General features: G+C 41.7%; 1 protein-coding gene across 1 annotated transcript in view; it reads right to left on the reverse strand.

Annotated features, from left to right (window-relative positions):
• EGFLAM (EGF like, fibronectin type III and laminin G domains) overlaps positions 1–22,658 on the reverse strand; it is a 149,070-nt gene extending 126,412 nt beyond the window's left edge. Inside the window, exon 1 of the mRNA XM_016153845.2 lies at positions 21,912–22,658. Coding sequence (XP_016009331.2) covers positions 21,912–22,008 — 97 coding nt within the window. The 5' untranslated portion in view covers positions 22,009–22,658. The remainder of the gene's footprint in view (positions 1–21,911) is intronic.
• Positions 22,659–24,503: the final 1,845 nt, after the last annotated feature.

Below are 24,503 nucleotides of genomic sequence, written 5' to 3' on the forward strand. Positions count from 1 at the left end.
CCGTGCCCTCAGTAGTCCGCTCCTTCTCCTATCCCTATTCAAGAGCAGAAATTGCAAGCGACAACACAGATGCCAGAGATTGGGGGAGTAGAGAAGCTGATGGCGGCACAGTAAGCGTAAAAACGAAATACCTCCTCCTGAAATCCAGATTTCAGTGGGACCTTTGGCAAAGTCAGCCAACATGGACTGAAAGTGAAATAAATATGCACACGAATGTGTGTGTGCATCTCTACAGTTCTATTTATCTGCCTTATTCCACAAACATTTGTAGCAACTGAATAAAATATGGCCCATGCCCTCAGGGAACCTACAAGTCTAATCCAGAAAAAGACCTACGAAGGCATCCCTGCCCTGCGAGACAGTGCAAGGTAAGGCTTCAGCAGCATACTGACTACCGTAGGGTTTAGACGCAAGAGGCAGCTTTTCTGGTGATCGAAGAAAGCTTCATGGAGAAGGCAATTTTTGAGCTGAGCAGAGAACATGAATAGAATTTAAATAAGAAGCACAAAGCAAGGAGAACTCCCAGCAGAAGAAATGGCATGAACAAAAAGATAGAGAAGAAAAAAGACAGGATGGTTTGGAGAGTGGTCAGTGATCCATTTTGGCTGGAGCACAGATCTGTCTCCAGTGTTAATAAGTAGTAAGATGTCAGTGTGGACAGACAGTGAGTTTGCAAACTAGAGTGGGTTTCAATCTTATTTACTGCATCCTTGAGTAAGTAACTTCACCTCTCTAGCAGACACTGCCAATGCTCATATCCTCTTGGGTTATCAGCATTGTTCCAGAAAACTGACAGCTCACCCCCCTCTGCTGAAGGGTATGCTATGGCTGAGAGTGTGTGCTTGGCTTGTGGGCAGGGCAGGGCACAAGTACTGGGGAGTTAACATCTCAAGAGTGACCCTCAACCGATGAGGTACAGAAGTTGGTGGATAACTAACTATCCCAGGCCCTTGGCTTGCAATGCAGAGCTCTGTTCTACACAGTCTCCCAGAAGGTCTGCAGGTGGACTGAGAGCCCGTGCTGCCCACAGGAGTAACCCACTCATTATCACATTGACACTCCTCTCTTGCTGTTATCACAACCTCCCTCCCTCACTGTACTTCCTGGAATCCAAGTATTTTCATTTCATTTACATAAAAATACATGATCTGATTTTGGGGAAATTATGACAAAAATTCTTTAATCCTCGGTTTCTTTGACTGTCAAATGGGAATAATAATGCCTACCATTAATAATTGTAAGAAATAGGTAAGATAATGGCTAGAAAGGACCTAGCAGGGTACCTGACATAATAAGTGCTTAATAAATACTGGTTAGTCAATAAATGTTAGTGATCCTTGAAATCTGGGCCATCTGAGAGACAGTGGGAAACTGCCAAAAGGTTTTAAGTAAAGGAGTGCTTTAAGGAGACTACCAATGGCCTTCCTTGGAGGGCTCTGGACTTCAATGTAGAATTCTTATTTTTTTGGTAAAACCGTGGCCTTCATCACAGGACTCTTGCCTTCCATGTAGGATGGAATAGACAGCCCCTAAATACACCCCAATATCCATTTTTCCACTTATCCCAAGCACACAGGAGAGTTATACACTTCTGCCATGTGACTAGTTCTGGCAAATGACTGTGAGTGGAAACTTGTGTGTCACTTCTGGTACTACATGTAATTGTCAGTGTGAGATCCTTCAGTTCCCTGTGCCCCTGAATCAGGAACTGAGGAAATTCTAACTAGTAGGACTTGGATCACTGAGTGAAGATGCTATGGACATCAGCTTCCTATAATCTATGATGACCATGTAACATAAACCACAAGTAAGCCCCCAAGACTTTCTTTTTGTTTGTTACTGAAGCATAACCGAGGGTAAGGCCTGACCAATAGAGATGGGAAAGAGGCAAAAAGATTGAAGGCAGATTAGTTAGGAGTCTGTTGCGGGCCTCAAGTAAAGAGTTTGAACTAACACCTAGAAATTGGAATGTAAGAGAAGAAAATGAAAGAATAATTGCCAAAGGAAAAAGAATTATCAAGTCGGGGAGAAGAGAAAAGGAATTAAAGATGACTCCAGGGATTCAAGGTTGAAAACTAAAAGGAAGATGGTACCATAGCAGAAAAAGGCAATCTAGAAAAAAAGTTGGTCTCAGAAAGGCTGGTTTGCTATGAGACACGAGTTTAAAGAGGTTCTAAGCCATGCCGCCTAAAGAAGTATTCCTATTCCCTGTCCCCACAAAAGGAAGATATTGGGTTAATAATGAGATGTGCCACACACAGTTTTCCCTAGCGTTACTCCCAATGAGTGGCGATCATGGATCCAGTTATAGGACCTAATGGGGGAATGGCTGGTACTCAGGGCCTCTCCCTGACAATCCAGTGCTCTTCCTACCACTCAAAATTGCCCCAGCATTGAAGAACTAGCACATATCTGGTCTACACAACCAGAGAAGGGGTTGCTCAACAATGTGGCTAATTTAATATTGTCTATACAACTGAATTATATAATTTATAAGGAAAATAGAGTGAATACTTGTCATCTTTTTCTTCTAATAGTCTGAAAGTGTTTTACTACAAGAAAAATTAGCATTTAGGTTGTTCTAAGCTTTATTATGTAACTGAGAAAAATACCACTTTATTTCAAGACTTGATAGATGCCCTATATTTTCTTAACTTGTGGATTTAAGTCTCAGGAATTCAAAATCCTACTCTCGAACCTTAAATGTATATTACTCAATCAGACTCTTTGATATTATAAAATTTTATAAAACGATTGAATCTCTTTAAAGTACAATTGTGAAGTGAGGGTTTTCTATTTGACCACAAGGTGAGAATCATAATATGCACAATAGATAATATCAAAGTGGAGGTTCTTTCTTCCTCACAATGTTTTTCCCATTTTTTCAGTTTTAAAAATAGCCATCTTTCTTTCTCAACTCCAAAAGTTACAGCTATATTACTAATTATATTAAAAGTGCTAGAAGATGTCAAGAAAATTAGATAATACAATGAAACAGTCTTACCATATATTTAAGCCCTTTTATCTCTAACAGTTATTTTTAAAATCTGCAGACCATCTAACCTGTGCACTGAATTTTCATTTACATAAAAATACATTAATAAAGACCTATATTAAGAAATTATACTGAAAAAGCAGTTCATAATGTACCCTTCAGCTTTATAATTAGTTCTGTAATCTGTAATCAGATGATTTAAATCTAACATAGTTAAATTAGAAACTAAATAATTTCTATTTCCAACAGGAATCATTATATCTTTGGAATTTTGCAAACGGTTAATGAGTTTTAAGAAAATTATTATTATATTTCTTATTCACTTTATCCCCAGCAGTTAGCACAATACTTGGCATACGGTACTTGCTAAATAAACAATTGCCAAATGAATAAATGAATATGTAATCATAAATAAGTGGTTATAAAAGCACGTTCATTTGTCACTGCTCCCACTCAGAGCATGGATAATATTCACTTCCACATCTCAACTCAGATCACTTATTCATTTCTTTTGATTGGTTGGGTGTCCATTCTTACTGGATGGTGCCTTTGCACTAAAGATCACTAAACAGAAATGTGCTTACCTCTGGACAAATGTGAGACAAAGTACAATCTGAAAGTCGGAAGACATAGGATCTTGTTCTGCCCCTCCTGTGACTCTGAGTTTGTTTGCACAGGTAAAGGATATCTTTGTTGAACCTGCTGCAAACTAGGCTTTGTACTAGGCACATCATGGTATCATGACTTAACTCATACAACTCCAAAAGATAAACAATTTATCCTCATTTTACACGTGAAAAAATAAAAACAAAAAACTAAGGGTCAGGAAAATGAAGGAACTTGACCAAAGTCACAAACCTAGGAGGTAGGATTGCAAAATAGTTCTGACTCTAAAATCTGTCACTAGTGGCAACTATAATAATGTAGACAAGAGTTTTGCAAACTGAGGCACTGTACGAATATGAGCTATTGTTATCATAATCTATCATTGCCCTCACAGATATCTCTTGTCTGAAGGTGGCTAATACCACTTAATATATCAGTGGAGTCCTTATTTGCAAGGCCAGGCCTGCCGTGTTTAACCCCTTCTTAGTCTGTTTGGATCAGACAGGACTGGTCATTATTCCAGAGGTGCAAAGTCACTATTCAGGAGTGATGTCTGCTCACTGTTTTATAAGTTCTATAAAGTATAGTAAAATGGTGCTGGTAGCACAGTATCCTACACTCAATTATTCAGCCCAGCAATATGGCTTCTTAATGGCAATTTTATATGCATAAAACCTAAGGATGCTGGAGTTTCAAGGTACACAGCTGAGGATTAAAGAGACTTGGTCAACTTCTGCTCAGGGTTTCTCATGCCCTGGCCCTGGCAGGACCTCACTCTGGGCCTGAAGTCTGCCATGGCCTCCAAGTATGTCCTCCTTGAGGAAATGGGTAATTTGGAAAGTTGTGCTCACCTTACATCCCTGAGGACTGATAGCTCATGAAACACTCTGCTGAGAATCTATTGTTTGTGCTTATTGGAGTGAACTGTAAAATGTAAAAGATTTGACTGTTAGAGTGCTCATTTGGGTTAAGTCTCCAACTCATCTTATGCAAGGCAACTTGGGCCCTGGAGACACAGAAGAAGTGGTCTAGAAGATAAGCTCCCATCCAGCCCGCTTTGATTCAAATCCAAGCCCAGCCATTTACCCTCTTTTTGCCTCATCTACGAAATAGTCATGGGGTAAGTCCTACCTTAAAGAAATGTTAAGAGGAATAAAAGTACATTATTTCTAAGCATTCAAAATAATATCTAGCATGTAAAGCTACATAAATGTTTAGGATTTTTAAAAATTCTGAGATAGGGTACCAATCACCACATTTTTTACATATATGTGTCAATACAGAAGACACAGATTTTATAGATGATTGAAAGGTTTCTCATTGAAAAGAATTTCATTGCTTTGAACTCCACCAAGGCAAAATTAATTGACAATGTCACTGGAGTTTGGCAGAAGCTTGCGTACTGTGAAGAAACTACTCGTGCAAAATATGAGTGTGAACAAGAGGGCAAGAAATTTGTTTTAACAAACCAAAACAAAACTACTTTTCAAAACACAGTAAGCAAAAGAAAGTCTACCTAAGTTACTTTCTGAATTAATCAACAGCCTCCTTTCACTCTGGTAAGCATACGGAGACGGAAGGCTGCCAGCAGCCTGAGAGGGCTTGGGACTGGCAAGGCTCCACATGGCCCTCAGGCATCTGCTCCCCCAGAGCTGAGTGGCATGCTTACCAAGAGTCCGTGGCATTGTTCTAAGATGTTATTTTAATCACAAGACCTTTTGTTTTGTAAACAGATAAAATACAAATACAATCAGAAAAGCTTTCAGTAAAAACTAGGTTGACTGCTTTAAGATAACTTAACAAAGGTGATTCCTAAACAACAGTTGCTGTAACTCTAAAAGAAAGGAAAATCTAGAAGCTTCCTGCATTCAGATAATGCCCTGTTAGAGGTTCTGCTTGAGGTATGACCAAGAGCTCCACGATCAATGGGCCAATGTTAACAAAAAAATTAAAAAAGTTTTACTCCTACATCCAAACATTGTCAAATAAATCTCCTACTGTTGTCTTTTAAATGAAATTAAAATGTACCTCTACTTCAATTGTCCCCTTAACTGCCTCTTTCAATTAACTGACCTACCCAAATTGAACTGAATGGTAGAGTTTCTACTGTAATTACGTAAAAAGTTATTCTTTATAAGAATCAAATCTTATTTTTTCTTTAAACCAGGGCTATTGCTATTACTTTAAAGCATGAGCAGAATGGAGGTTCCAGGATATGTGCCTATAAGGCTTTCTATGTGTAGGTACTTTGAACAGTCATTTTTTGCCTATTATCTACATCAAATGGAGAGCTTATTGGGTGATAACTTGATTGTGTCAGAATTATTTATAATTAGAGCAAGACTCCCACATTCACCTGAGGCTAACTCTCTTGGACTTGCAATAACAACCTGCATGCATAGTAACCATTAGAACGACCTCATCTTTGTTGGTGTTTAGGAATTTAATCAAAGTATTTGCCAGGAAATAAGAAACTTTTGGCAGGAAAAAAGGATGCTGATGACATTAATAATGAATAAATACACCATAGAGGGAGCAAACGAAAGCAGCGGGCTTGCTGATGTGCACTCTCTGAAGGCTCAGGGCTGACCGGAGTTCCTGCAAAATTTGGCCCTCAGCCTGTTTTGTAAATAAAGTTTTATTGAAACACAGGTACATTTATTTACACATTACCTACAGCTACTTTTGCTTTGCAATGGCAGGGCTGAATAGTTGCAATACAGACTCAAAAAATAAAATATTTACTATCTGGCTTTTTATAGAAAAAGTTTGCTAACCTTGACTCTTAAAGATCAATTCTATCTGAGGCAGAGCTTTACAAGGTATGAATGTAACTGTGTTTAAAAAAAAAAAATGTTCTGGAAATTTGCCATAGTAATTAATTCCCCAAGGTTATCCCTAACAATGAGAGACAAGCTAAGTGATTAACTAAGCCACTGATACTGTCTTACAACACAAATTTCCCCTCGACTTCCCCTTTGAGAATGACTTCTAGAAGGATTCACTTAAGAACATGCTGTGGAGATAATTCCAGAAAGGAATTTTGATACTATTCATATATACTCTTTTTTCTGCCCTGACACCCCTGTCTGTCTACCTGCTGATCTCTGTCGCTTAGACATTGGTGCTTCTCACAGATCCTGTAGTTTGGAGCTAACCAGGAGGAGGCAAAAGATAGCTCATTCATAGTTTCTTTCTCTAAGTATGGCACTATCTTAGGAGCTTGAGCCAATGGTTCATAACCTCTAAACATACAAGCAAGACCAAACTCAAAATGAAAAAAGAGTTAGTCAATGAAAATAGAAGTTGCACATGTGAGTCTCTACATACCCCATGGGCATAGAGGTGGTGGATCTAGCAGACAGAGCACCAGGCCAGGGGTGAAAAAACCTGGGTCTTAGTGCTGATTCTGCCACTAAGTAGATGCATGGCCTTAGGCAAGTGACTTATTTTCACTAGATCGTACTGGGTTAGACAGCTACCTCTAAGGTCCCTTCTAGTGCTAAAATGCTAGGATTCTACAATGCCAGCCTTAGGAGTCTGTGCTGTTACTACTAGTGCCTGGCACATAACAAGCACTATATAAATGTTAGCTATCATTATTGCTTTGTAAATACAAAATGCTTGCCTTTAAATGTAAATGTGGATTCATCTCCATTATGACAATCAATAACCTGAAAGCAAATTCTAAACATCAGAGCACAACCTCAGTAATGAAGACTGTAATTGCTACTGGCCTTCTCAATTAACACAAATGCATAAAAAAAAAAATCTTTGGCTGTTGTTAATGGTGATTCTTAGTTCTAAAACCCAAGCAATTACTTTTCTTATGTATTCCAACTGGAGAACTGGTTTGATCGCTAGCCTATATTTTGAACTGCAACGTACATTCCATCCCCCCGCCCCCCAATAAAAGTCTTGATTCTGGTTGGGACTAAGAACTAGAATTCAGGATTTGGAGTATCCAAACATCTTTTGCTTTCTTCCCATAATATATATAAACCCTTTGGGGGCAGGTGATTGTCTAATAAAACGATAAATGGCATTCAGTCTTGAGTTTCCAAATAAAATTAGTCAATTATGGGTATAAAAGCACTGTGAACATGCCATAATCCCTCAGGCCTCACCACTTCAGAGATGAACATAGCATTCCAATTACCAGTCTTGGCAACTTTTTGCCAAAGAGTTTTCTCAGTAGACACAGAAACCTGTTCTGCCATCGGCCTAGCACAATGGAATTGTGAAAAATTAATATGTACTCTTGCAGCCACCCTCCCCAATGATGGGTGGAATTGATGTAAATACTTCAGCCTCCTCCTCTCAGGTAGGCTAACTCTGAGCCCTGTGTTCTATATACATTCTCCAGAGTTTCTCCTATGAGTTTAAGCTCTAATCATCGACAGTGTAACTCTCTTGATGAGAGATAGTCAATCTTCATTGACCATCTTCTCTGTGGGCTCCCTATCTCACTCCCCACTTCCTTGTTTTTTGTTTTTGTTTCATTTTGTTTTACCTTTCAAATAAATGATTTTCATTCAAATCTGTGTCCTATAGGCTTATTATTGAGGAAGAAAATTAAGACAATGGGTATAACTTAATTAATTCTCTTACATTTGAATAATAAGCATTTTCAACTCTACTAATCAATAAAACATCAGGTACAAGATATTTATAGCCCAGAAATCAGAACAGCGTATAAAAAATGTCAAGAGCATAAAAACCGGTAAAAAATCTAACAGAAGTGAGACAAAGTCCAACCTTGCTGTGGTCTTTCCCTTTAGGTCAAATTTGGTAGTTGTAAGAAGTTAGTTTGGGTTCATGGTGACTTTCTCAAAAGATGAAGAATGATCTCTTCATTTCGTGTGTGTTCCGGAAATCTCTAGGTTTTTAGAATTCCTGCTAAGAGTTTGGATTATTGCTACAATCATTTCTCAACAGAGCGATGACTAGGTCAGTTTCAATGTGTTCCTAATCCAAGAAGCCAGCAGATTTGAGTCCAGAGGACAAGCTCGTCCTCAAAAGATCAAAGTTTATATTGCTCTTGTGTTTGCTCCATTAATTCACAGCAGGCAACCTTAAGCTAGATCAGACCTGATCCTCAAAGGGTTCTGAATGCAAGCTAAACACAAATCAAAACCTATGACTATACCTAAGGAGGAAAATAGTAGAAATAGAACATATATTACAAAGCATAAGTACCAAAGGTATCAATTAGAGAGTCCCAGAAGAATTTACTTAATTAAAAAAAAAAAAAAGATTTTAATTAAACGACTAGTTGACAGAGGTGTGAGCAGCTTTAAGGAGCAACCAGGAATACCAATGTGCCCAGAAGCCAGCACCAGTGAGAGCTGCCACTACCCCCAGGGCAGAAAGTGCAATCGGAGAAAATACTGTTAGTGGGGCCAGCCAGAGTTGGAAGCCATGAAGGGCCAGGTAACATGGTTTTAGAGAAACATAGTACCAAAGCAGGGAAGAATCAGAGAAGAAATACACCAGCTCCTCTCCCCTGCTCTCTCCCCTGCTCTCTAATACCTCCCCATTGCTGAATCCAAAGGACAAAGCAGTCTGAGGGGCACAGCAGGGCCAGCCAGCCCCATGGAGCAAGGAACAGGGCAGGGAGGAGCAGGCCGAAAGCAGAAAACCCATCAGTATGTGGGTGTAGAGCAGGACATGCTGGAATCCCACTCTTGACGGGTCAAACTTTGCAGTCCTTTCATTTGTTTTCTTAATGCTTAGTTCATCTTTTCCGTCACTTTATTATGGAAGTAAACATACAGAAAAATGAATGAGTTTTAGAGTGAACATGTGTATACTCACCGCATCGACTTCACCATTAACATTTTACTATACCTGTTCTATCATGTTTCCAACAATCTCTCTCTCTCTCAATCCATCAGTGAACCTTATTTTTGATGTATTTCAAAGCAAATTTCAGAAGTCAGTGAACTTATCCCTAAACATTTCAGCATCATACCATTTAGTTTATTTTTAAAAGCAACTTATTTTCATCTCTGCTATATATATATGACCTACTATATTATATATATACACATACATATATATGTATATATATGTGTGTGTGTGTGCGTGTGTGTGTGTATGTGTGTGTGTGTGTGTGTGTGTGTGTGTGTATATATATATATATATATATATAGAGAGAGAGAGAGAGAGAGAGAGAGAGAGAGAGAGAGAGAGAGAGAGAGAGAGAGAAGCTGAATATATACCAAGAACTGCAAATATCTAGAAGTCAATTGGTGAATGGGTCGATCAATTGGTTGCTTTCAACTGGGCTGCCCAGGAGCATTCATTTCATCAGGTATGTTGGTCCTTTGAAAACAAAGACTGGAAAAACCTCTGCAAACACACTAGCCTTGGGTTGCTTTACTTTCCAGAGATTACTGCATTGATCTTCATGAGCACGCCAGGGTCAGTCAGCACAGAAAACCGAAGAAGCATGTCCAGGATCTTGAGTTCTGTTTCCTGCCCCAATCCCCAATCCCCAACCATGGAGTCAGATCTCATTATGAGAGACGGTCTGGCTTTGTCCCTTCTCCTGCAACCTGACCTTCTCCATCGTACCACCAATGCCATTCCCACACAAGCCTCATTTTCCTTTGGTTTTGGGGAGGGGAATGTAACATTGGACTGTTTTAACTCCTCCTCCCTCATTCTCTTTTGATGTATGAGTAACAGTATTGCCTTTGCTTCTTAACCCCGTAAGACATGATAAAAAGTAAGTCCGAAGCAGTCCTACATGTTACTTCAAACTCTACCTGTTCTCTGGGTATCGAAAATGACTTATTTTACAGTATGGACTCAGACACTCCTTAAAAGCTCATAATTCCAATAGCCTTTGGCAGCACAGAGGCAGGATTTAAATTACATACTGCTGCTGATAGACTCTGTGGGCCATTTCTTTCCCTAAATCATGCTGCAGTGTGGGTTTTCAAATGTCCGCTCAGGCTGAGCAAAAATCTTGACACATGGAAGTGACGCTTTTTCTGTATTGTGCTGGAAGAAGGAAATAAATTTGGAGGCTGGGAGCTGGATCAAATTAATGACACAATGTTCAAACATGTTTGCCCAAAACAAAGCCATCATTTTCCATTTAACAGCTGTCTGAGAAAGGCTGACTGCATGCAGGACACTCTGTTGGGAGACGGAGGGGACACCCAAGTGAAGACATAGTAGGACTTTCCTTGACAAAGTTACAAATTTACTAGAAGGCATGAGCTAGGTACAGCAACGACATAATATAAGGCTTCTGGCTGGGAGGGTGCATGAAGATTTCACAGAAGAGGGAGCAATCAAGCCATGCTTTGAAGGGTCATTGCATTTCTCTAGGCAGAGATGAGAGAAGGCTATTCCACGAGGGAAGACCAATGTGTGGGCAGGTTCAGCACTGGGAAAGCTAAGAGGAGGAAAATGGAATAGCAAATAAGCTAGCTTGGCTGGAATACAGGTTTATATGCAGTGAGAAGACAAGAAAAGTAAGTGGGAGCTATATTGTAACAGACCTCAGATGCTCAGCTTTGGAATTTGGAAGGCAGTAGTAAGACAGAAAAGAATACTAAACACAAGAGTCACTGGATTAGAACTGCATTTGGGGAAGATTATTCTGGCAGAGAGTATATTTGAATCAAAATGGAGAGAGAGTAGACATCATAGAAATAGCATCTTTTACACTTATTCTCCTGAATCACAGTAAAGAAGGTAACTAAGAAAAATTATTGATATTCTAACTGCAAATAACCTCTTTTTTAGGTAAGGAGCCATATAGCTGATACATGAAAATCTATTACTACCACACCGACTACATAAAAACACATGATCTTGAGTCTTTCTTGGTTTTGTACAAAGTCCAAAGTGAATGTTAGTTATTTTTATTACACTCTAAGCCAACTCTAGGTCTTTAACAATGATATGTGAACATTATGACTGATCTAGACACTAAAAGTCATCATTTGGGGATATAGACTTCAAGAATCTATGACATAAAATTAAGGAAATGAAATTATTTTCAATTCCATTTTCATGGGGGCCTAAACCCAATTATATATTTGAGTCAATGTGATCAATATTTGAGGTTATATCAAATGTGGAAAAAGTACCATCTCTACTATTATATAAACTCAATATACCATAATGAACCAAACCCTGGTTAAGACTAACTTTGGAGGCCCTGTTATATATCAGATGTTTAAGAACTTTCCTTGGTACATCATATTATTTCATTTAGTTACCATGCAAAACCCTTGTGGTAGGTGTTATGAGCCTTAAATTTCAGGTGAGGAATCTAAGGTGTAAAGAGATTAAGTAGTCTATCTCGAATTAGACAGCCACAAATATTAAAGCTAGAATTTAAACCCAGGTCTGTTTGATAGGATTCTTGTTTCAATTCCTCCAAGCTGAAGGGATATGTGTTATGGGTATAAGCTGTGGGAAAAAAACATAGATTACTTGAAAATAGCTGTCAAAAGAATGCTTCTTTTCCAACCTAATGGTTTATTTGTTTAATTGCACTAATTAACACCTCCTAGAACCTCAAAGGCTTTCTGTTAGTGTAAGAAACTAACAAAAAGCCTTGAAACCTGAATGTAGACCTTGAAATATGCCACATCGAAGGTCGGTTGAGCAAGTATCATTCGCCACTAATGAAGATGGCTAAGTAGTGGAGGAGGGAAAGCTTCAAAGCCAGGCTGAGTCACCTGGGTGGTCCCTGAGACCCAGAAGGGTCTTCGGTAGGAAATACCTAGGAGGATTCTGAAGCTGTCTTCTAGCTGCTAAATCTGCTTCTCAGTTGCAAATAACCCTTCAGTCATTATGTATTTTGCAAAATGCACACCGGCCAGCCAAGAGTATGACTGAAAGCAGTACCAATTCATTCTATAGAGTGTCCCATGTCGCACATGGGGCCTCTGCAAGTAAAGGGCAGTGAGACTTGGTGGCAAGGTCCCTCCTGGGTCTCTCCTGGCTGCAAGGCTCGACTTGGGCCATGACCACGCTGTTCCCCATTAGCTGCAGGAATACCTCTAGGTTGATGGGCAGCAGCAACAGTTGGGAGTTAGATGACCTGGGTTCGTGTCCCGGCTATGTCTGTTTCCTCTTTGCTGAGTCATCTGCTCCTGACTTCCTGGTGGGGCAAGGGTTATAAGATGTCATTTCTGTGAAAGTGCCTTGTAAAGTGCAGTGGTTCAACTAAATGTATCAATTTATTTTTGTTGGGATCAGTTCACACTATCTTCAACCCTAACGAAGCAGGCTGTGGTGTCTAAAAAATTATTTTTATATTTTCAGATGCATCTCTCGCTGAATAAATTATTCTACTAGGAATAGTTTTTTTTTTCTTATAGGACACAAATAGAAGGAGCTTCTAGAAAACTGTGGGGTGGGGGGTAGGAGAACTAGAGTTCTAGTTAATATGCCTTAAAAATCCACTCTATTTAACTCACCAAGTAGTTTTTTTACTTTTTAAAGGGGATTATTGGGAAAGAGACCAAATCCGGGTCACTTTTAAGGGGTCTGGGAGGTACTGTTTGACCCTGGTAACCAGGTCTCCCCCCAGGATCGCCATCATGGGCACATGCTTACTCATCCCCGGGGTAGCCACTGGGCACATTCACAGCTTCGCCAATGGGGACAAAGGAAAAAGGGTTGCCTATTATCCCTACCAGCGGACTTTTTTGGAAAGAGACAGGCATGTCTCTGGAGTTAATCGTTACTATGTGTTAAAGGGCTTGGAGAACATCAATTAAGGAGACATTTCCCCAATTGATGAAAAATAACTCAGTTATGCTCATCTGTGCCTGCTAGAACGTTATGCTGTGTATTATGTAATGTGTAATAAAAATTTAAATATTAAAAAAAGAAGGGAATTTTTTTTTTTTGGTAAAACACAGGCACTATGTAGCAACAAATAGCATATATTATGTAACCATATACATATTTTTGGACCCTATAGTAAAATGATCCAAGTCAATCTGATAGCCTAGTTTTTAGGATCTTTCGTTCAAGAATAGTAATCTCCAACAAGTAAAGATAGATAACTATCTGCTTTTCAACCAGTCTGTGCACTATAATGAAAGCAAATTCCAGGCCAAATTCTACCACATATACAAATATTCATGGGCAAGAAGTCATGCCTTCTCATAAACCTACTTTTTTGTCCTTTTAGTTACTCCAAAGCACTGCATCTAAGACAACCCACCACATCTGGTTCTTTTCATCTGTTCACACAGCTAGCTTGGGGCCAGGTGGCCATGTTCTGATCTAGCACATAAAAATCTCTCCCACAGGCCTTCTTTCTCTTTGACACCTTGGCAGGCCATTTTAGAGATGGTGGCATCACAAGATAGAGGTATTAAAAAAAAGAATGACTCAGGTCTTCAAGTCTCTGTTTGGAGCGCAGAAACCCAGGAGAGATGCCCAAATAAAGACCACTTGCTTTGGACTTAGAGTAAATGAAAATATATTTTTTGCTAAGCCTCTGAGATTTGGAGATGTTTATTATAGCAGCAAGTGCCCTGCTGAGGCAGATACATCAATATTCTAATGGCAGGACCACGACCACCTAGGAGGACCAGGCAAATGTGTCTACCTTTAAGCGAGGGAGATACAGGATGAATGGAGCAGCAGCCCAACTGCAGAGAAGATTGACTGCCCACCTTGTTGCAGTCTTATTCTTTGTCTACGAAAAAAAAAAGGGACATGTACAATCTTTCTAGCTAATCACATATTTCGCCAATGAAAACATCATTTCTAACCTAAATTATGCTAATATACAAACCCTCTAACTTGAATTTTTGATAGCACCACTTTAAATATTTTCCCAACCACCTTAGAGTGCAATTCACAGCAAAGTCCTTCAAACGGTAACTAACCAGCCAGGAGTATGGATTCCTGGCTAGCAAAGAGGTGAAGGCGAAGTATATAACCACTGGTCTGGCACAGTAACCAAGAGATTAAAACAGATGTAAACACTTAGGCTGGGGCTGTATCTTGTATCCTAGATTACTTCAAGTATTAATTAAGCACCCTTAGGGTAGAGATTAAAGTAATTCACACAATGACTGTTTATACTGAAGTATTTAAAAAATAAATTACAAACAATAGAACAGGCGTCTAATTCACAGCCCTTGTCCATTTTATTTATTTCTCTGCTCACTCTAAGAATTACCAACAAAGAATCATGGGACCTATTCCTAAGTGTAAGATTAAATCGATAAAATTAGCCATCTGTCCAAGGAAGGCTTTAAACTCAGGTTGTATTTAAGTATTATGTTTCCAACTGCCCAAATGCTACAGAAAAGTGTCTGCTGATACGACTCCTTTTGCACAGCGTAAACCATTAACTGGCTAATATAAACTTATTGCACCAAGAAAAATAAATAGCATTAACATTGCATTAAATCTGATTCGGGATTTTGGGTGCCCTGTCAGCAAATACAAGTGCAAGATTTAAATTGCTCAGAATTTGCAGAGTCAGACAAAGACAGAATCTTCAAGTGTCTTTAGGAGAGTGGAAAAGAAGGAGACTGGAAATGAGATCAAAGCTTTAGAAAGTGTGTCCTTGGTTGTTCTGGTTGGTTAAGGTAATAACAATTACTATGATTATCGTTAGATAAAAATATCTTTGTGTAGCACTTTAGTTCTTTCAAAGCACCAGTCTGCTTTATTTCCTTTGATTCTGAAAATAAGCTGGTAGGGTTATCTGGGGTAAGAAGAGGTTTGGTTTTGTTTTGTTTGTTTTTTTTCACAGCAAAGGAAATGAAAGAATCATTAATAAAATAAAATAAAGAAAGGCAGAGCCACCGAATCTGGTCTCTACCTTTCTATGTCACAGGTAGTGAGTGGCTTATGAATGATTCCTATTGACTGAACAGTGAGCAAACCTGGGGCATTTCTTAGCTCTCTAACTTCAACAACATTTTCATTGGCTCCTGGTCACACATCAGTCTGGATAATTCTCTTTCAGGAACAGCTGCTCCCCCACTGCCACATCCTGCAAAACCTCCCCAAGACAATTATCAGGCAAAAATCATCCATCACCCTTGGGGTTACTGGCTCTCAAAGAAATCCATTCGAGTGAGCCCACAAACTCGGCAGCCACATTTTCCAAACCAAAAATGAAGACATGTGGTTGACCAGAGAGTCCTTCTGATTTGTCAATTAATTTATCTGAGAAATTTTACAACTCAGTACAAGTTAAATCACATGTGATCGGTTGTACATGACATGTATGGAAAAAGGGTAAAAGTACAAGGCATCATAAGTGCCTGTGATTATTGTCATGCCTGGAACATAATCTTTCAGTTACACATATTCATTCAGATTTTCTTTTCTATTTAGATTAAACAGCTCCACTTTCATAAATATTGCTTTCAAGCTTCAAGCTTCTAATTCTTTTTAATGCTTTGGTACATGCATTGCCTCATTTAATCCTTCTAGCAACCTTAAATGATAGGTTGTTTCCTTAACTAGTTTTTACAAATGCAAAAACTAAGGCTTACAGAGCCAATGTATATAGGTTGCCCTATGTCACCAAGTAACCACTGAAAAATAGTGTCAGAACTTGAACTCAAATTTGTCAAATATCAGAGTCTGTGTTCGCACCCAAGCCTCCCTGCTCCATCAGAAGGAACCAGCCCTGGAGACTGGAAGATGAGCTGCATGGGAAGGAGTGGGTCTTAGGGAAATGAGGTGGAGGGATTGGCTAAATATAGTTCAGCATGGCTTTTTGTTGGTGCTTTTGCAGGGTTTCCCTCTTTTGGCCAGCCATCTCTCAGTAAACAGGTCAGGGAAGGGAGGGTGAGTAGGAGGATCTGCTCGGAAGAGATACCCTTCAGGAGCCTTCAGAAGACCAAAAGTCCCAAATCCAACTTTAGGAAAAAACTCACAGAGTCTAAGCACAGGGTTGTTCTGGTTATAATACAGATACTTGTTGCTGGAAGTCCCACCTGGTGTGAATGAATGAGGCGGAGAGTTTCTGCATCCTACAATGTACCTGGGATGGAGGTATCTAGGGAAGGGAGGCAGTAGGAGGAGCCCAAACTCTCCCTTGTTACATCTCAAAGTGTGGACTGTGAATCACACGTACCATGTCACCTGCAGTTCATGTTAAATGAGGCATATACCTGGAATGCACTCCAAGAATTGTTACCCACATGGAAATTTACGAATTACTTGCCTGGGTCAGAGACCTGAGACCTTCTGAGACCAGAGACCTGCAGAGGCAGCCCTGGGAAGAGCGCCCTCTGCTGGCAATAATTCGATTTGACTTTCACCTGAATCTCCCGTCCAACCTCCCACTCAACCCACTTCCTCATGCCACCAGACCACAGGTTCTTCAAGGTGGCAAATGTCTTCCAGCTCATTCATGAAGCTGAAGCCACACTCTTGGGTCCTTTTTCAAAATAGAGATCCACAACCAATGGAATCAAAGATGGGTTTGAGGGCTTTCCCTTACAAACTGCTATTTTGACTCCGTAGTATCTATTTCTTCCCCTTTTTCCTCTCTCTGTTCCTGAAATAGCTGGTGTACTTCTGGTACCTGCAGTTTGACATGCTGCGACTAAAACAAGTGGCAGGGTTCTCGACCAGCTCAAATGATCTTCTCTTGTTATCAAGACATCACGCCATTCATTTAGCCATTTGGGAGAAACTTCAGTCCTGCTTGCAAGTACGTGAGACAGAATACAGAATATCCACAGGATAATGCCGTGGAAGCCCAGGTCCCACCTCAGCTTCAGATGCTTAAGTCCCTGTCTTCCAGAAATCTAGCTCTGGGTCACTGGACCACTTCTGAGCTACTGAAATCCATGAACAGAGGGACAACTACTCCCTAAAGAATTTAAGGTTATAAAGTCGTGGGCTTGGAGTTAGAAACAAAAACAAAAAAAAAAACCACTCAGTTCTTTTCTGGCCAAGTCACTTTCATGAGAAAGAATTCTGAGAAACAAGTACTGCCTCGTGTTGTACTACATTTACCCCTGACCTTGACCTCTCTGTCCTTTTACCTCATAGAGACCAAAGGAGAGAGGGCAAGAGGGAGAGGGAGGGGAAAAAGGGAGGAAGAGAGAGAAGGGGAGAGATGGGGAGAGACAGAGAGACAAAGACAGACAGATACAGACAGAGACAGACGCAGACACAGACCCAGAGACAGAGGGGCCTTCTTTATAGGGATTAGATACAATGAGAAAACAAATAAGAGGCTAGGAGGGCTGATGGAATGAAAAATCAGAGGAAGATACTTCTGCTATAGTGGCTGAACTACAAGGGACGCTAATAGCTGGGTGCTGGAAATAGATATCCTTAGTGATCTTTGCAAGCTCCAGTTTTCCCTCAAGAAGCAAGACAATCTGGATCCCCCTTGTGATCAAAAAGGGAGGAGGAGGGACGTCCAGAAGAGATGAGCCCCCCAAATTACATGCTTTGGGAAGAGGGCTTAGATGACAGCAATAAGTGAGAACATAACCAGTATCTTATGAATACCGGGCTATTCAGGGTGGTGTGAGGGGAAGCAGAACAGGATGACCCTGACCCCTGACCCCTTAGCCATTTGGTCTCACACCAGCAGCAGTGGAAACTCCCTAGAGGCACATGTATTCCTCTATCATCAATCAACTAGGTAGATTATCCAGGAGCTAGCTCTGCTCTGCCAGGCTTTTGTTTTTCCTGAGTTTCCCTGGATCTTTATTTTAGTCCCATTTACAAGAAGAGAAATGTTGAGGAAATGTAAAGGAAAAGATTAAAAACATGCATCTCCCTAAGGATGACTGTGGAGTCTCAGGTCCTCCAGGGAAAACCTTGAATTCTAACTCTAACCTGACTTTGTCCCGCTAACTCTGGGACCTCAGGCACACTAGAAAGGCAAGAAAGCAGACAGGACCCTCATGCAGGTGCTCCAGCTCAGAGAGTTAACTGGTAACACGCTGAGTTACCAATCCGCCTATAGGAATAGATGTGGCTTGATGCATGATGGTTCCAGTGCATGTGTCTGGATTTCCCTTTCCCTTCTTTTTGCCCCACATCGGAAGCACAACAGTCCTTCCTGCACTGCCTGCCTGGTGAGACTCAGGGTGAGGGAGAAGTGCCCAAGGCTGCTCAAGAGGGTCTGGTACTAGTCACAGTTCAGCTTCTGCTGTTAACTTGGGTGATTCCCTTAATCACACTCAGCCCAATTGTGAAGCAAGAGCTTTTCACTACCATCCTAGTCGATGATCCCAACTTGTAATCTGTACAGGAAAAAAGGCTATCCAACGAATGATGTTTCCGTGTCATAAAGACCTGGGGAAATGACAGTGTCCATCTTCAGATGCCCCTTTTTCGACCTCCAGGTACTCTAATGAACCTTCTAGCCCCTCGCAAATGTTAGCCCCCAAGAAGTTCTCAACAAGAGAAAGCATGGTTCATCATTACCCTGTAAGGTTACATCCCCTGATTCTCGTGGATGAGGTCAGTAGACAGTAGCTTCTAGAACTCTACATTGATATCATTCACACTCTGTTATCTCTGGAAACCTCGGCATAATCCCATGTATGAATATTTGACAGCATTTAACAGGCTCCCTACACACAGCAGCAGGGCAAACACACTACACCATGGAGCTCTCCCTGTTCAGCCAGGAAGCAGATGCCCTCCAAGACGGACTGCATAACTCTGCTAACGGGCTGCTCAGGACTCCATTGCTGGTCCATCAGAGCCTGGGTTTCTGTTTCCCTACTTAATACTTGTGTGTTACCCTGGGTGAGATATTTAATCTCTCTAAACCACGATTTCCTCAGCAGCTAAACAGGGGTAATAATAGTACCCATCTCACAGAGCTGTTGGATTGATCAAATAAATCAGTATGTGTCAAGTTCTTACAACAGTGTAGCAAGCACTTAATTAGTGTTAGTTATTATTACTTAATTTGACTTAACATGAAAATGCAGAGGTTTCTTTATTAATGCTCAGTGACACAAGACGAGCTGTCTTGGGTGGGGAGAAGGTGCCCATGTCGGACCCAAATTAGACTCACAATTGAAGCTGCGGCTTGGTTTTTTTTCTCACCAGAGGTAGGTGGGTATGGGGAATTTTCAGGTTGATTTGGATCCAAGACTTCTCCAACAAAGCTGTATTTTTCAAAATAGATTTAGGAGCATGAGGAGACAGACAGGGTCATCCAAATAAAACAGGACCATTCTCATCTGCTTACATGGTGGCCACCCTACCTTCAAAGTACTGCACACAAACCAATTTCCACCAAAGAAAAAGGTACAAAGACTCTCCCATATGGATACTAGCAGAGTTTTGCTGGTGTCTGGGGAAGATTATAAATTAGCTAGTTGCTGTTCACATCAGAGCCAAGCGAGGCACATACAGTTTTTAATCTGGACCAATTTTCCGGATCAAAAACTGGCCTTTCCAAAGGATGTAAATGAACCCAGGAGGAAATTTTTCCTGAAGTTTATAAGGTAGCTGTCATTTTAATCTGAGCAGCTTTCCAACCTGAAAGCCAGTGTCTGGTTAAAATTATAAAGTAATGAAAAATTCTTCTAAGTTGAACATAGTCCAAACACTCCTTCCACCTCAAATTTGATGTATTTAATATGCCAACATATTTAAAAGGTAGTTTCCACTATCAAAGCTCCATCTATGCTTCAAGTAAAAGCAAAGGGGCCAACATGGCATATTTCACGGCATGAATATCAGAATGACTCTGGATGAACCAGGTAGAAAATACTTTTAGGAGAGGAACTACAAAAAATAAGAAAGAAAATATAACGAAGCATATGAGCAGTTACATACAGCAGGCTTTTGTGAAATGCTTTGTAAAAAAATTCTGCTTGAATGGATTGAAATCTGTCCTTAAAAGAACATCATATACACTGTTCATGTTTAAGAACTACAGATATAACTATGCACTGTTCAAAATTATGACTGAATGGGTCTATGTGAATAAACCCTCAGAATGTAATTGATCATGATGTGGTTTATCTTATAGAGGAAAGTTTGAAAGAAGCCCTTCCTAGGAATCCTGGGTGATGCACGTAAGAAACTATTTAATATAATATTACCTTGGACTGCTGCTTTTATCTTCACAATGAACTGAACAGCGGAAACAGAAAAATAGAAGAGCTCATATTTTAAGCGTGCTGCAGATTACAACAATGGTCTAAATGTCAAGGTAGGTAGCAAGGTGTAGATGATAATAGGCATAACCTTAAGGTTGAAGACGCCTCCCAGAGCTGGAAGGCAACAGGTCATATTTCCAAATGAAGAGATCCTTGAACAGCGAAAATATTTCAGCAGCCATATGGGAATCTGCCAAGATTACTTTCCTTGCCCTCTGATAAATTTTCCCTGGTTTGTCTCTTTCTTGTAGGAACATTAATTGTGAAGACAAACTGCACTTTCTGCAAAGTTTTGCAGGCTGCATTCAAAGAAAGTTATATTGTTTTCCATTGTTCATGAAATATAATTAATCCCATAAGACAACCTTGCTTACAAAGTAAACTAAGAAAAAACAGATTTTTTCAGAATTCTAAATATAGTGTCAGCAAAGAATAAAAATCGTTATTTGAAAAACAATGGTTAGAACTTTATTGTTTAGAATGTTCTATTTTGAATAATCTTACAACATAGGCCAATTCAAAGCAGACAAAAAAAGACTTTTTACTGGTATTACTAGAGGAAATGCAAGTTATTGTTTCAAGTTCTCTCCAATTCTTTCTAATAGCCTACAACGCACACATTTTTGTTTAAATCTCAGAGCAAAGGCAGGGATTCACAACAGCATAAAATTAACCCACTGGGCTCTCCTTCCTGAGAAGAGGGCCAAGAGAATCCTAACATTAGAGGCCATGTCCCTACATAGTGCGTGGGCAGGACCGGAGATGGGCACAGAGGACTCGAGACAAATCTTCAGACACTTAACAGGAAATGGCTGGGCTCTGGACAATATGAATCCAATAAGATGTTTGGAGACACAGGAGGAGCTGTTTGCACAGTTGCAATCCTCTGTAATTGAGACAGCATGATCGCTGCCCCAGCTCTTAGCTCCCCGTGATCAAATACAGAGCCCTCCGCCTCTACTTTGCCTGGAAAATAGATCATTCTTTTAACAAACAAATATCCCTGGAACCGCCTGGCCTCCAGGGGGAGGGGGTAGGGGACTCGCGTCTTTTCTCAGCTCCGGGCAGAGATAAACCCAATTAAACTGACGCTGGTCTGGGGAGAGAGGCAGTGCGTTGCCCGCTTTTTGTCCTCGCCAGGGACCGGGACCCGGGCGCTCTGGGCGTGGTGTCCCCCGGCGCGCTGAGTGCATTACCTGGTTTTCGGACAGCTGCTCCCAGCGACACAGCGCCAAGTTCGAGGTTGGAAGCCAAGAGCAAGAGCCGGAGCAAGATGCCTCGGATTAAATCCATTTCACCGCCGGCTCCTGCAAAGTTTCACCAAGTCCCGGGCGCGCGAGGCGTCTCCTGAGGGACGTGGAGGACGCCGGCCCCGCGGGAGGTCGGTGGCTGAGGAACCTGGACCAGCGACCACGGAGCAGCCCGCGGAGGCAGGACAGCAGCCGGGAGGTCGGCGTGCGCGAGTGAAGCCGGCTGCCAGCGGCAGGGCTTTTCCGGGGGGCGGGGGCGAGCGGGGGCGGTGAAGGAGGCCGACGGGGAGGGACCGGCTGGCGGCGGAGGGAGGCTCGACCCGCCCGGGGGTGGAATTACAATCAGGTAGGAGTGAGAGGGGCAGGCCCTGAGACTGTTCACTCTTCGACCACCTCTGGGGCAGAGAGTCCGCCCATCACTCCCTCTAACGACCCCCAGCGCAGCGCTTTCCGGCTGGTGACCTAGATTGGGGGACTAAGAGAGGCCAAGTTCAAGCACTAGAGACGCGGGGCAGGAGTTAGGTGGTTGCTAGTACAGGACTCTCGGCGGGGGTCCTGACCCTGAAACCTTGCGGCGCTTCTCCCTCCTCTGGTTGGACCTTTCTCCTGCCGAGCCCCGCTAGGTCCCCTCCGCCCAGCCTAGGGACTTTCCCCAATACCTCCAAAGGTTACTATGCTCTGTCCTGCGCACTCGGGAAAATGGGACGCGGGAGCAGAGGGTTTGTAATTTGCAAGTGGGGGAAGGACTGAGGGAGAGGGGGCGGGGCCGGTGGGGTCTGGGCGCTAAGAAGATAAATGGGATTTGAGACGCGCAGATGGAGAGCTGAAGCCCCGCCACGCAGACAGAAACCCTGCGTAGAGATTAAGCCCTGGAGCGGGGGAGTGGGGTTCCCTCGCGGCAGAGGAAGGCAATATGAGACTCTCCAGGGGAGGAGATGAAACTCCAGGTTAAGCCTGGCGTCGGGGAACGGGACGAGAGCTCGAGCCCCCTGGCGGACAAAGAAGACTCCGCTGAGAAGGAGCGCCCGCCTCCCGGCCTGGGGCTACTGGGGCCACCGATCCGGGGATCGGGGTTCCTGGGCCGGCTCCCAGGCCAGTAAAGGCCCCTTCTTCTCCGGATTTGCTGCCAGAGGACTCGGTAACCATTGAACCTTTTGCCAGGTTTCCTTACGAGAGGAGAAACCCCAGATTCAGGTCGCGTTGCACACTGGTGTGCTGAGCTCCAAGCCAGGCGGAAGAGAAAGCAGATATAATAAATAAACCAAAAGGGAATAAGCCAAGAGGGAAACGCAGCCTCGCCAGTTCCTGATGAAAAATCAAAGGCTCTAAGAAGTGTCCCGCAGAGGGAGCCAGCGGTCGCTGGCTGGGAGGACCGCGCGTTAGCCTGCCCCAACTTTCCGAGCTGCTGAGGCTGAGTGGGTGTCCTGGCCCCTCATTGTTAACCTAGGTTTGGGAGAACCAGAGGGAACAATGTTGACTGATGTATCTCCCCAGAATGAAGTGTCCGCTAGCGAAAGGGTTTAGAATGAGCCTGATCTTGTTTGTGAGCAAAGCTGAGAATATTGTTCTCTTATGTTGGCGTTCCCAGGGGTACAACTGTCCATAAATAAATTCGAAGTCCATTCCAACTTGAGTATTTAGAGGTCTTAACTGTGACACCAGAGCTTGTCTTTTTACACGGATCTGGAGAGACGTGCTTTTCATTTCCATGGTAATAACAAAGCTATGTCTGGAAACCAGGGCTGCTAGTCTCAAAGGTAGCAGAATCACAGACCCTAAGGATCATCAGAGATCCACAGAAGTCATCTAGGTCCTCCCTCCACCCTATGCAGAACTCTACTTTGAGCATCTTTGGCAGGTCATGTGCTTGGGCTTGAGCTCCACCAGCCCAGAAGTTGGAAGCTCTATTCATGAAAAACTGATTTCTTTTATCATACCTAAGGTGGCACTCACAGCCAAGCAAGTGTTAGCATAAAGATATCTCCCATGCTGGTTCTGCTATTTCCCACTTTAAAAATGATTCCTCCTGATATGGAAATTGGAAGTAATAATAACCATTAAAATTATGGCTAGTATCTATATAACACCAACTACGTACCAGATGCTGTTTGAAGTGCTTTGTAATCCCAATAAACACCATACCAAGTAGGTACTGTTATTAGTATTATCTCTATTAACAGATGAGACAATGAAGCATAGAAAGGTTAAATAACTTGCTCAAGGTCATGCAGCTCTCAAGAGACAGACTTTTGATTGGATCCAGGTAGTGCGGTTCCAGAGCCCAGGCTTTAAGGAGACAGGTGCAGAACAGACACAGCAGCAGACTGAGAAACGGGACGTCTACGTGTTTAATCTTAGGCCCTGCTTGTAATATATCTTGATAAAATATAGGGGCTGGGTGAGATCATCACTAAATTCTAGGTTTTGCCTCCTATTAGTTATGTGATAAAAATAGCACCATCTAATCCAAGCCATTTTTGCTCTGGATGTGTTTTTTAGAAGACCTATACAAATTGTCTATTGCAGATTTTGCAAGTC

This window comes from Rousettus aegyptiacus, unplaced genomic scaffold (genome assembly GCF_014176215.1).
Source record: "Rousettus aegyptiacus isolate mRouAeg1 unplaced genomic scaffold, mRouAeg1.p scaffold_m13_p_8, whole genome shotgun sequence".
NCBI classification, from domain to species: Eukaryota; Metazoa; Chordata; class Mammalia; order Chiroptera; family Pteropodidae; genus Rousettus; species Rousettus aegyptiacus.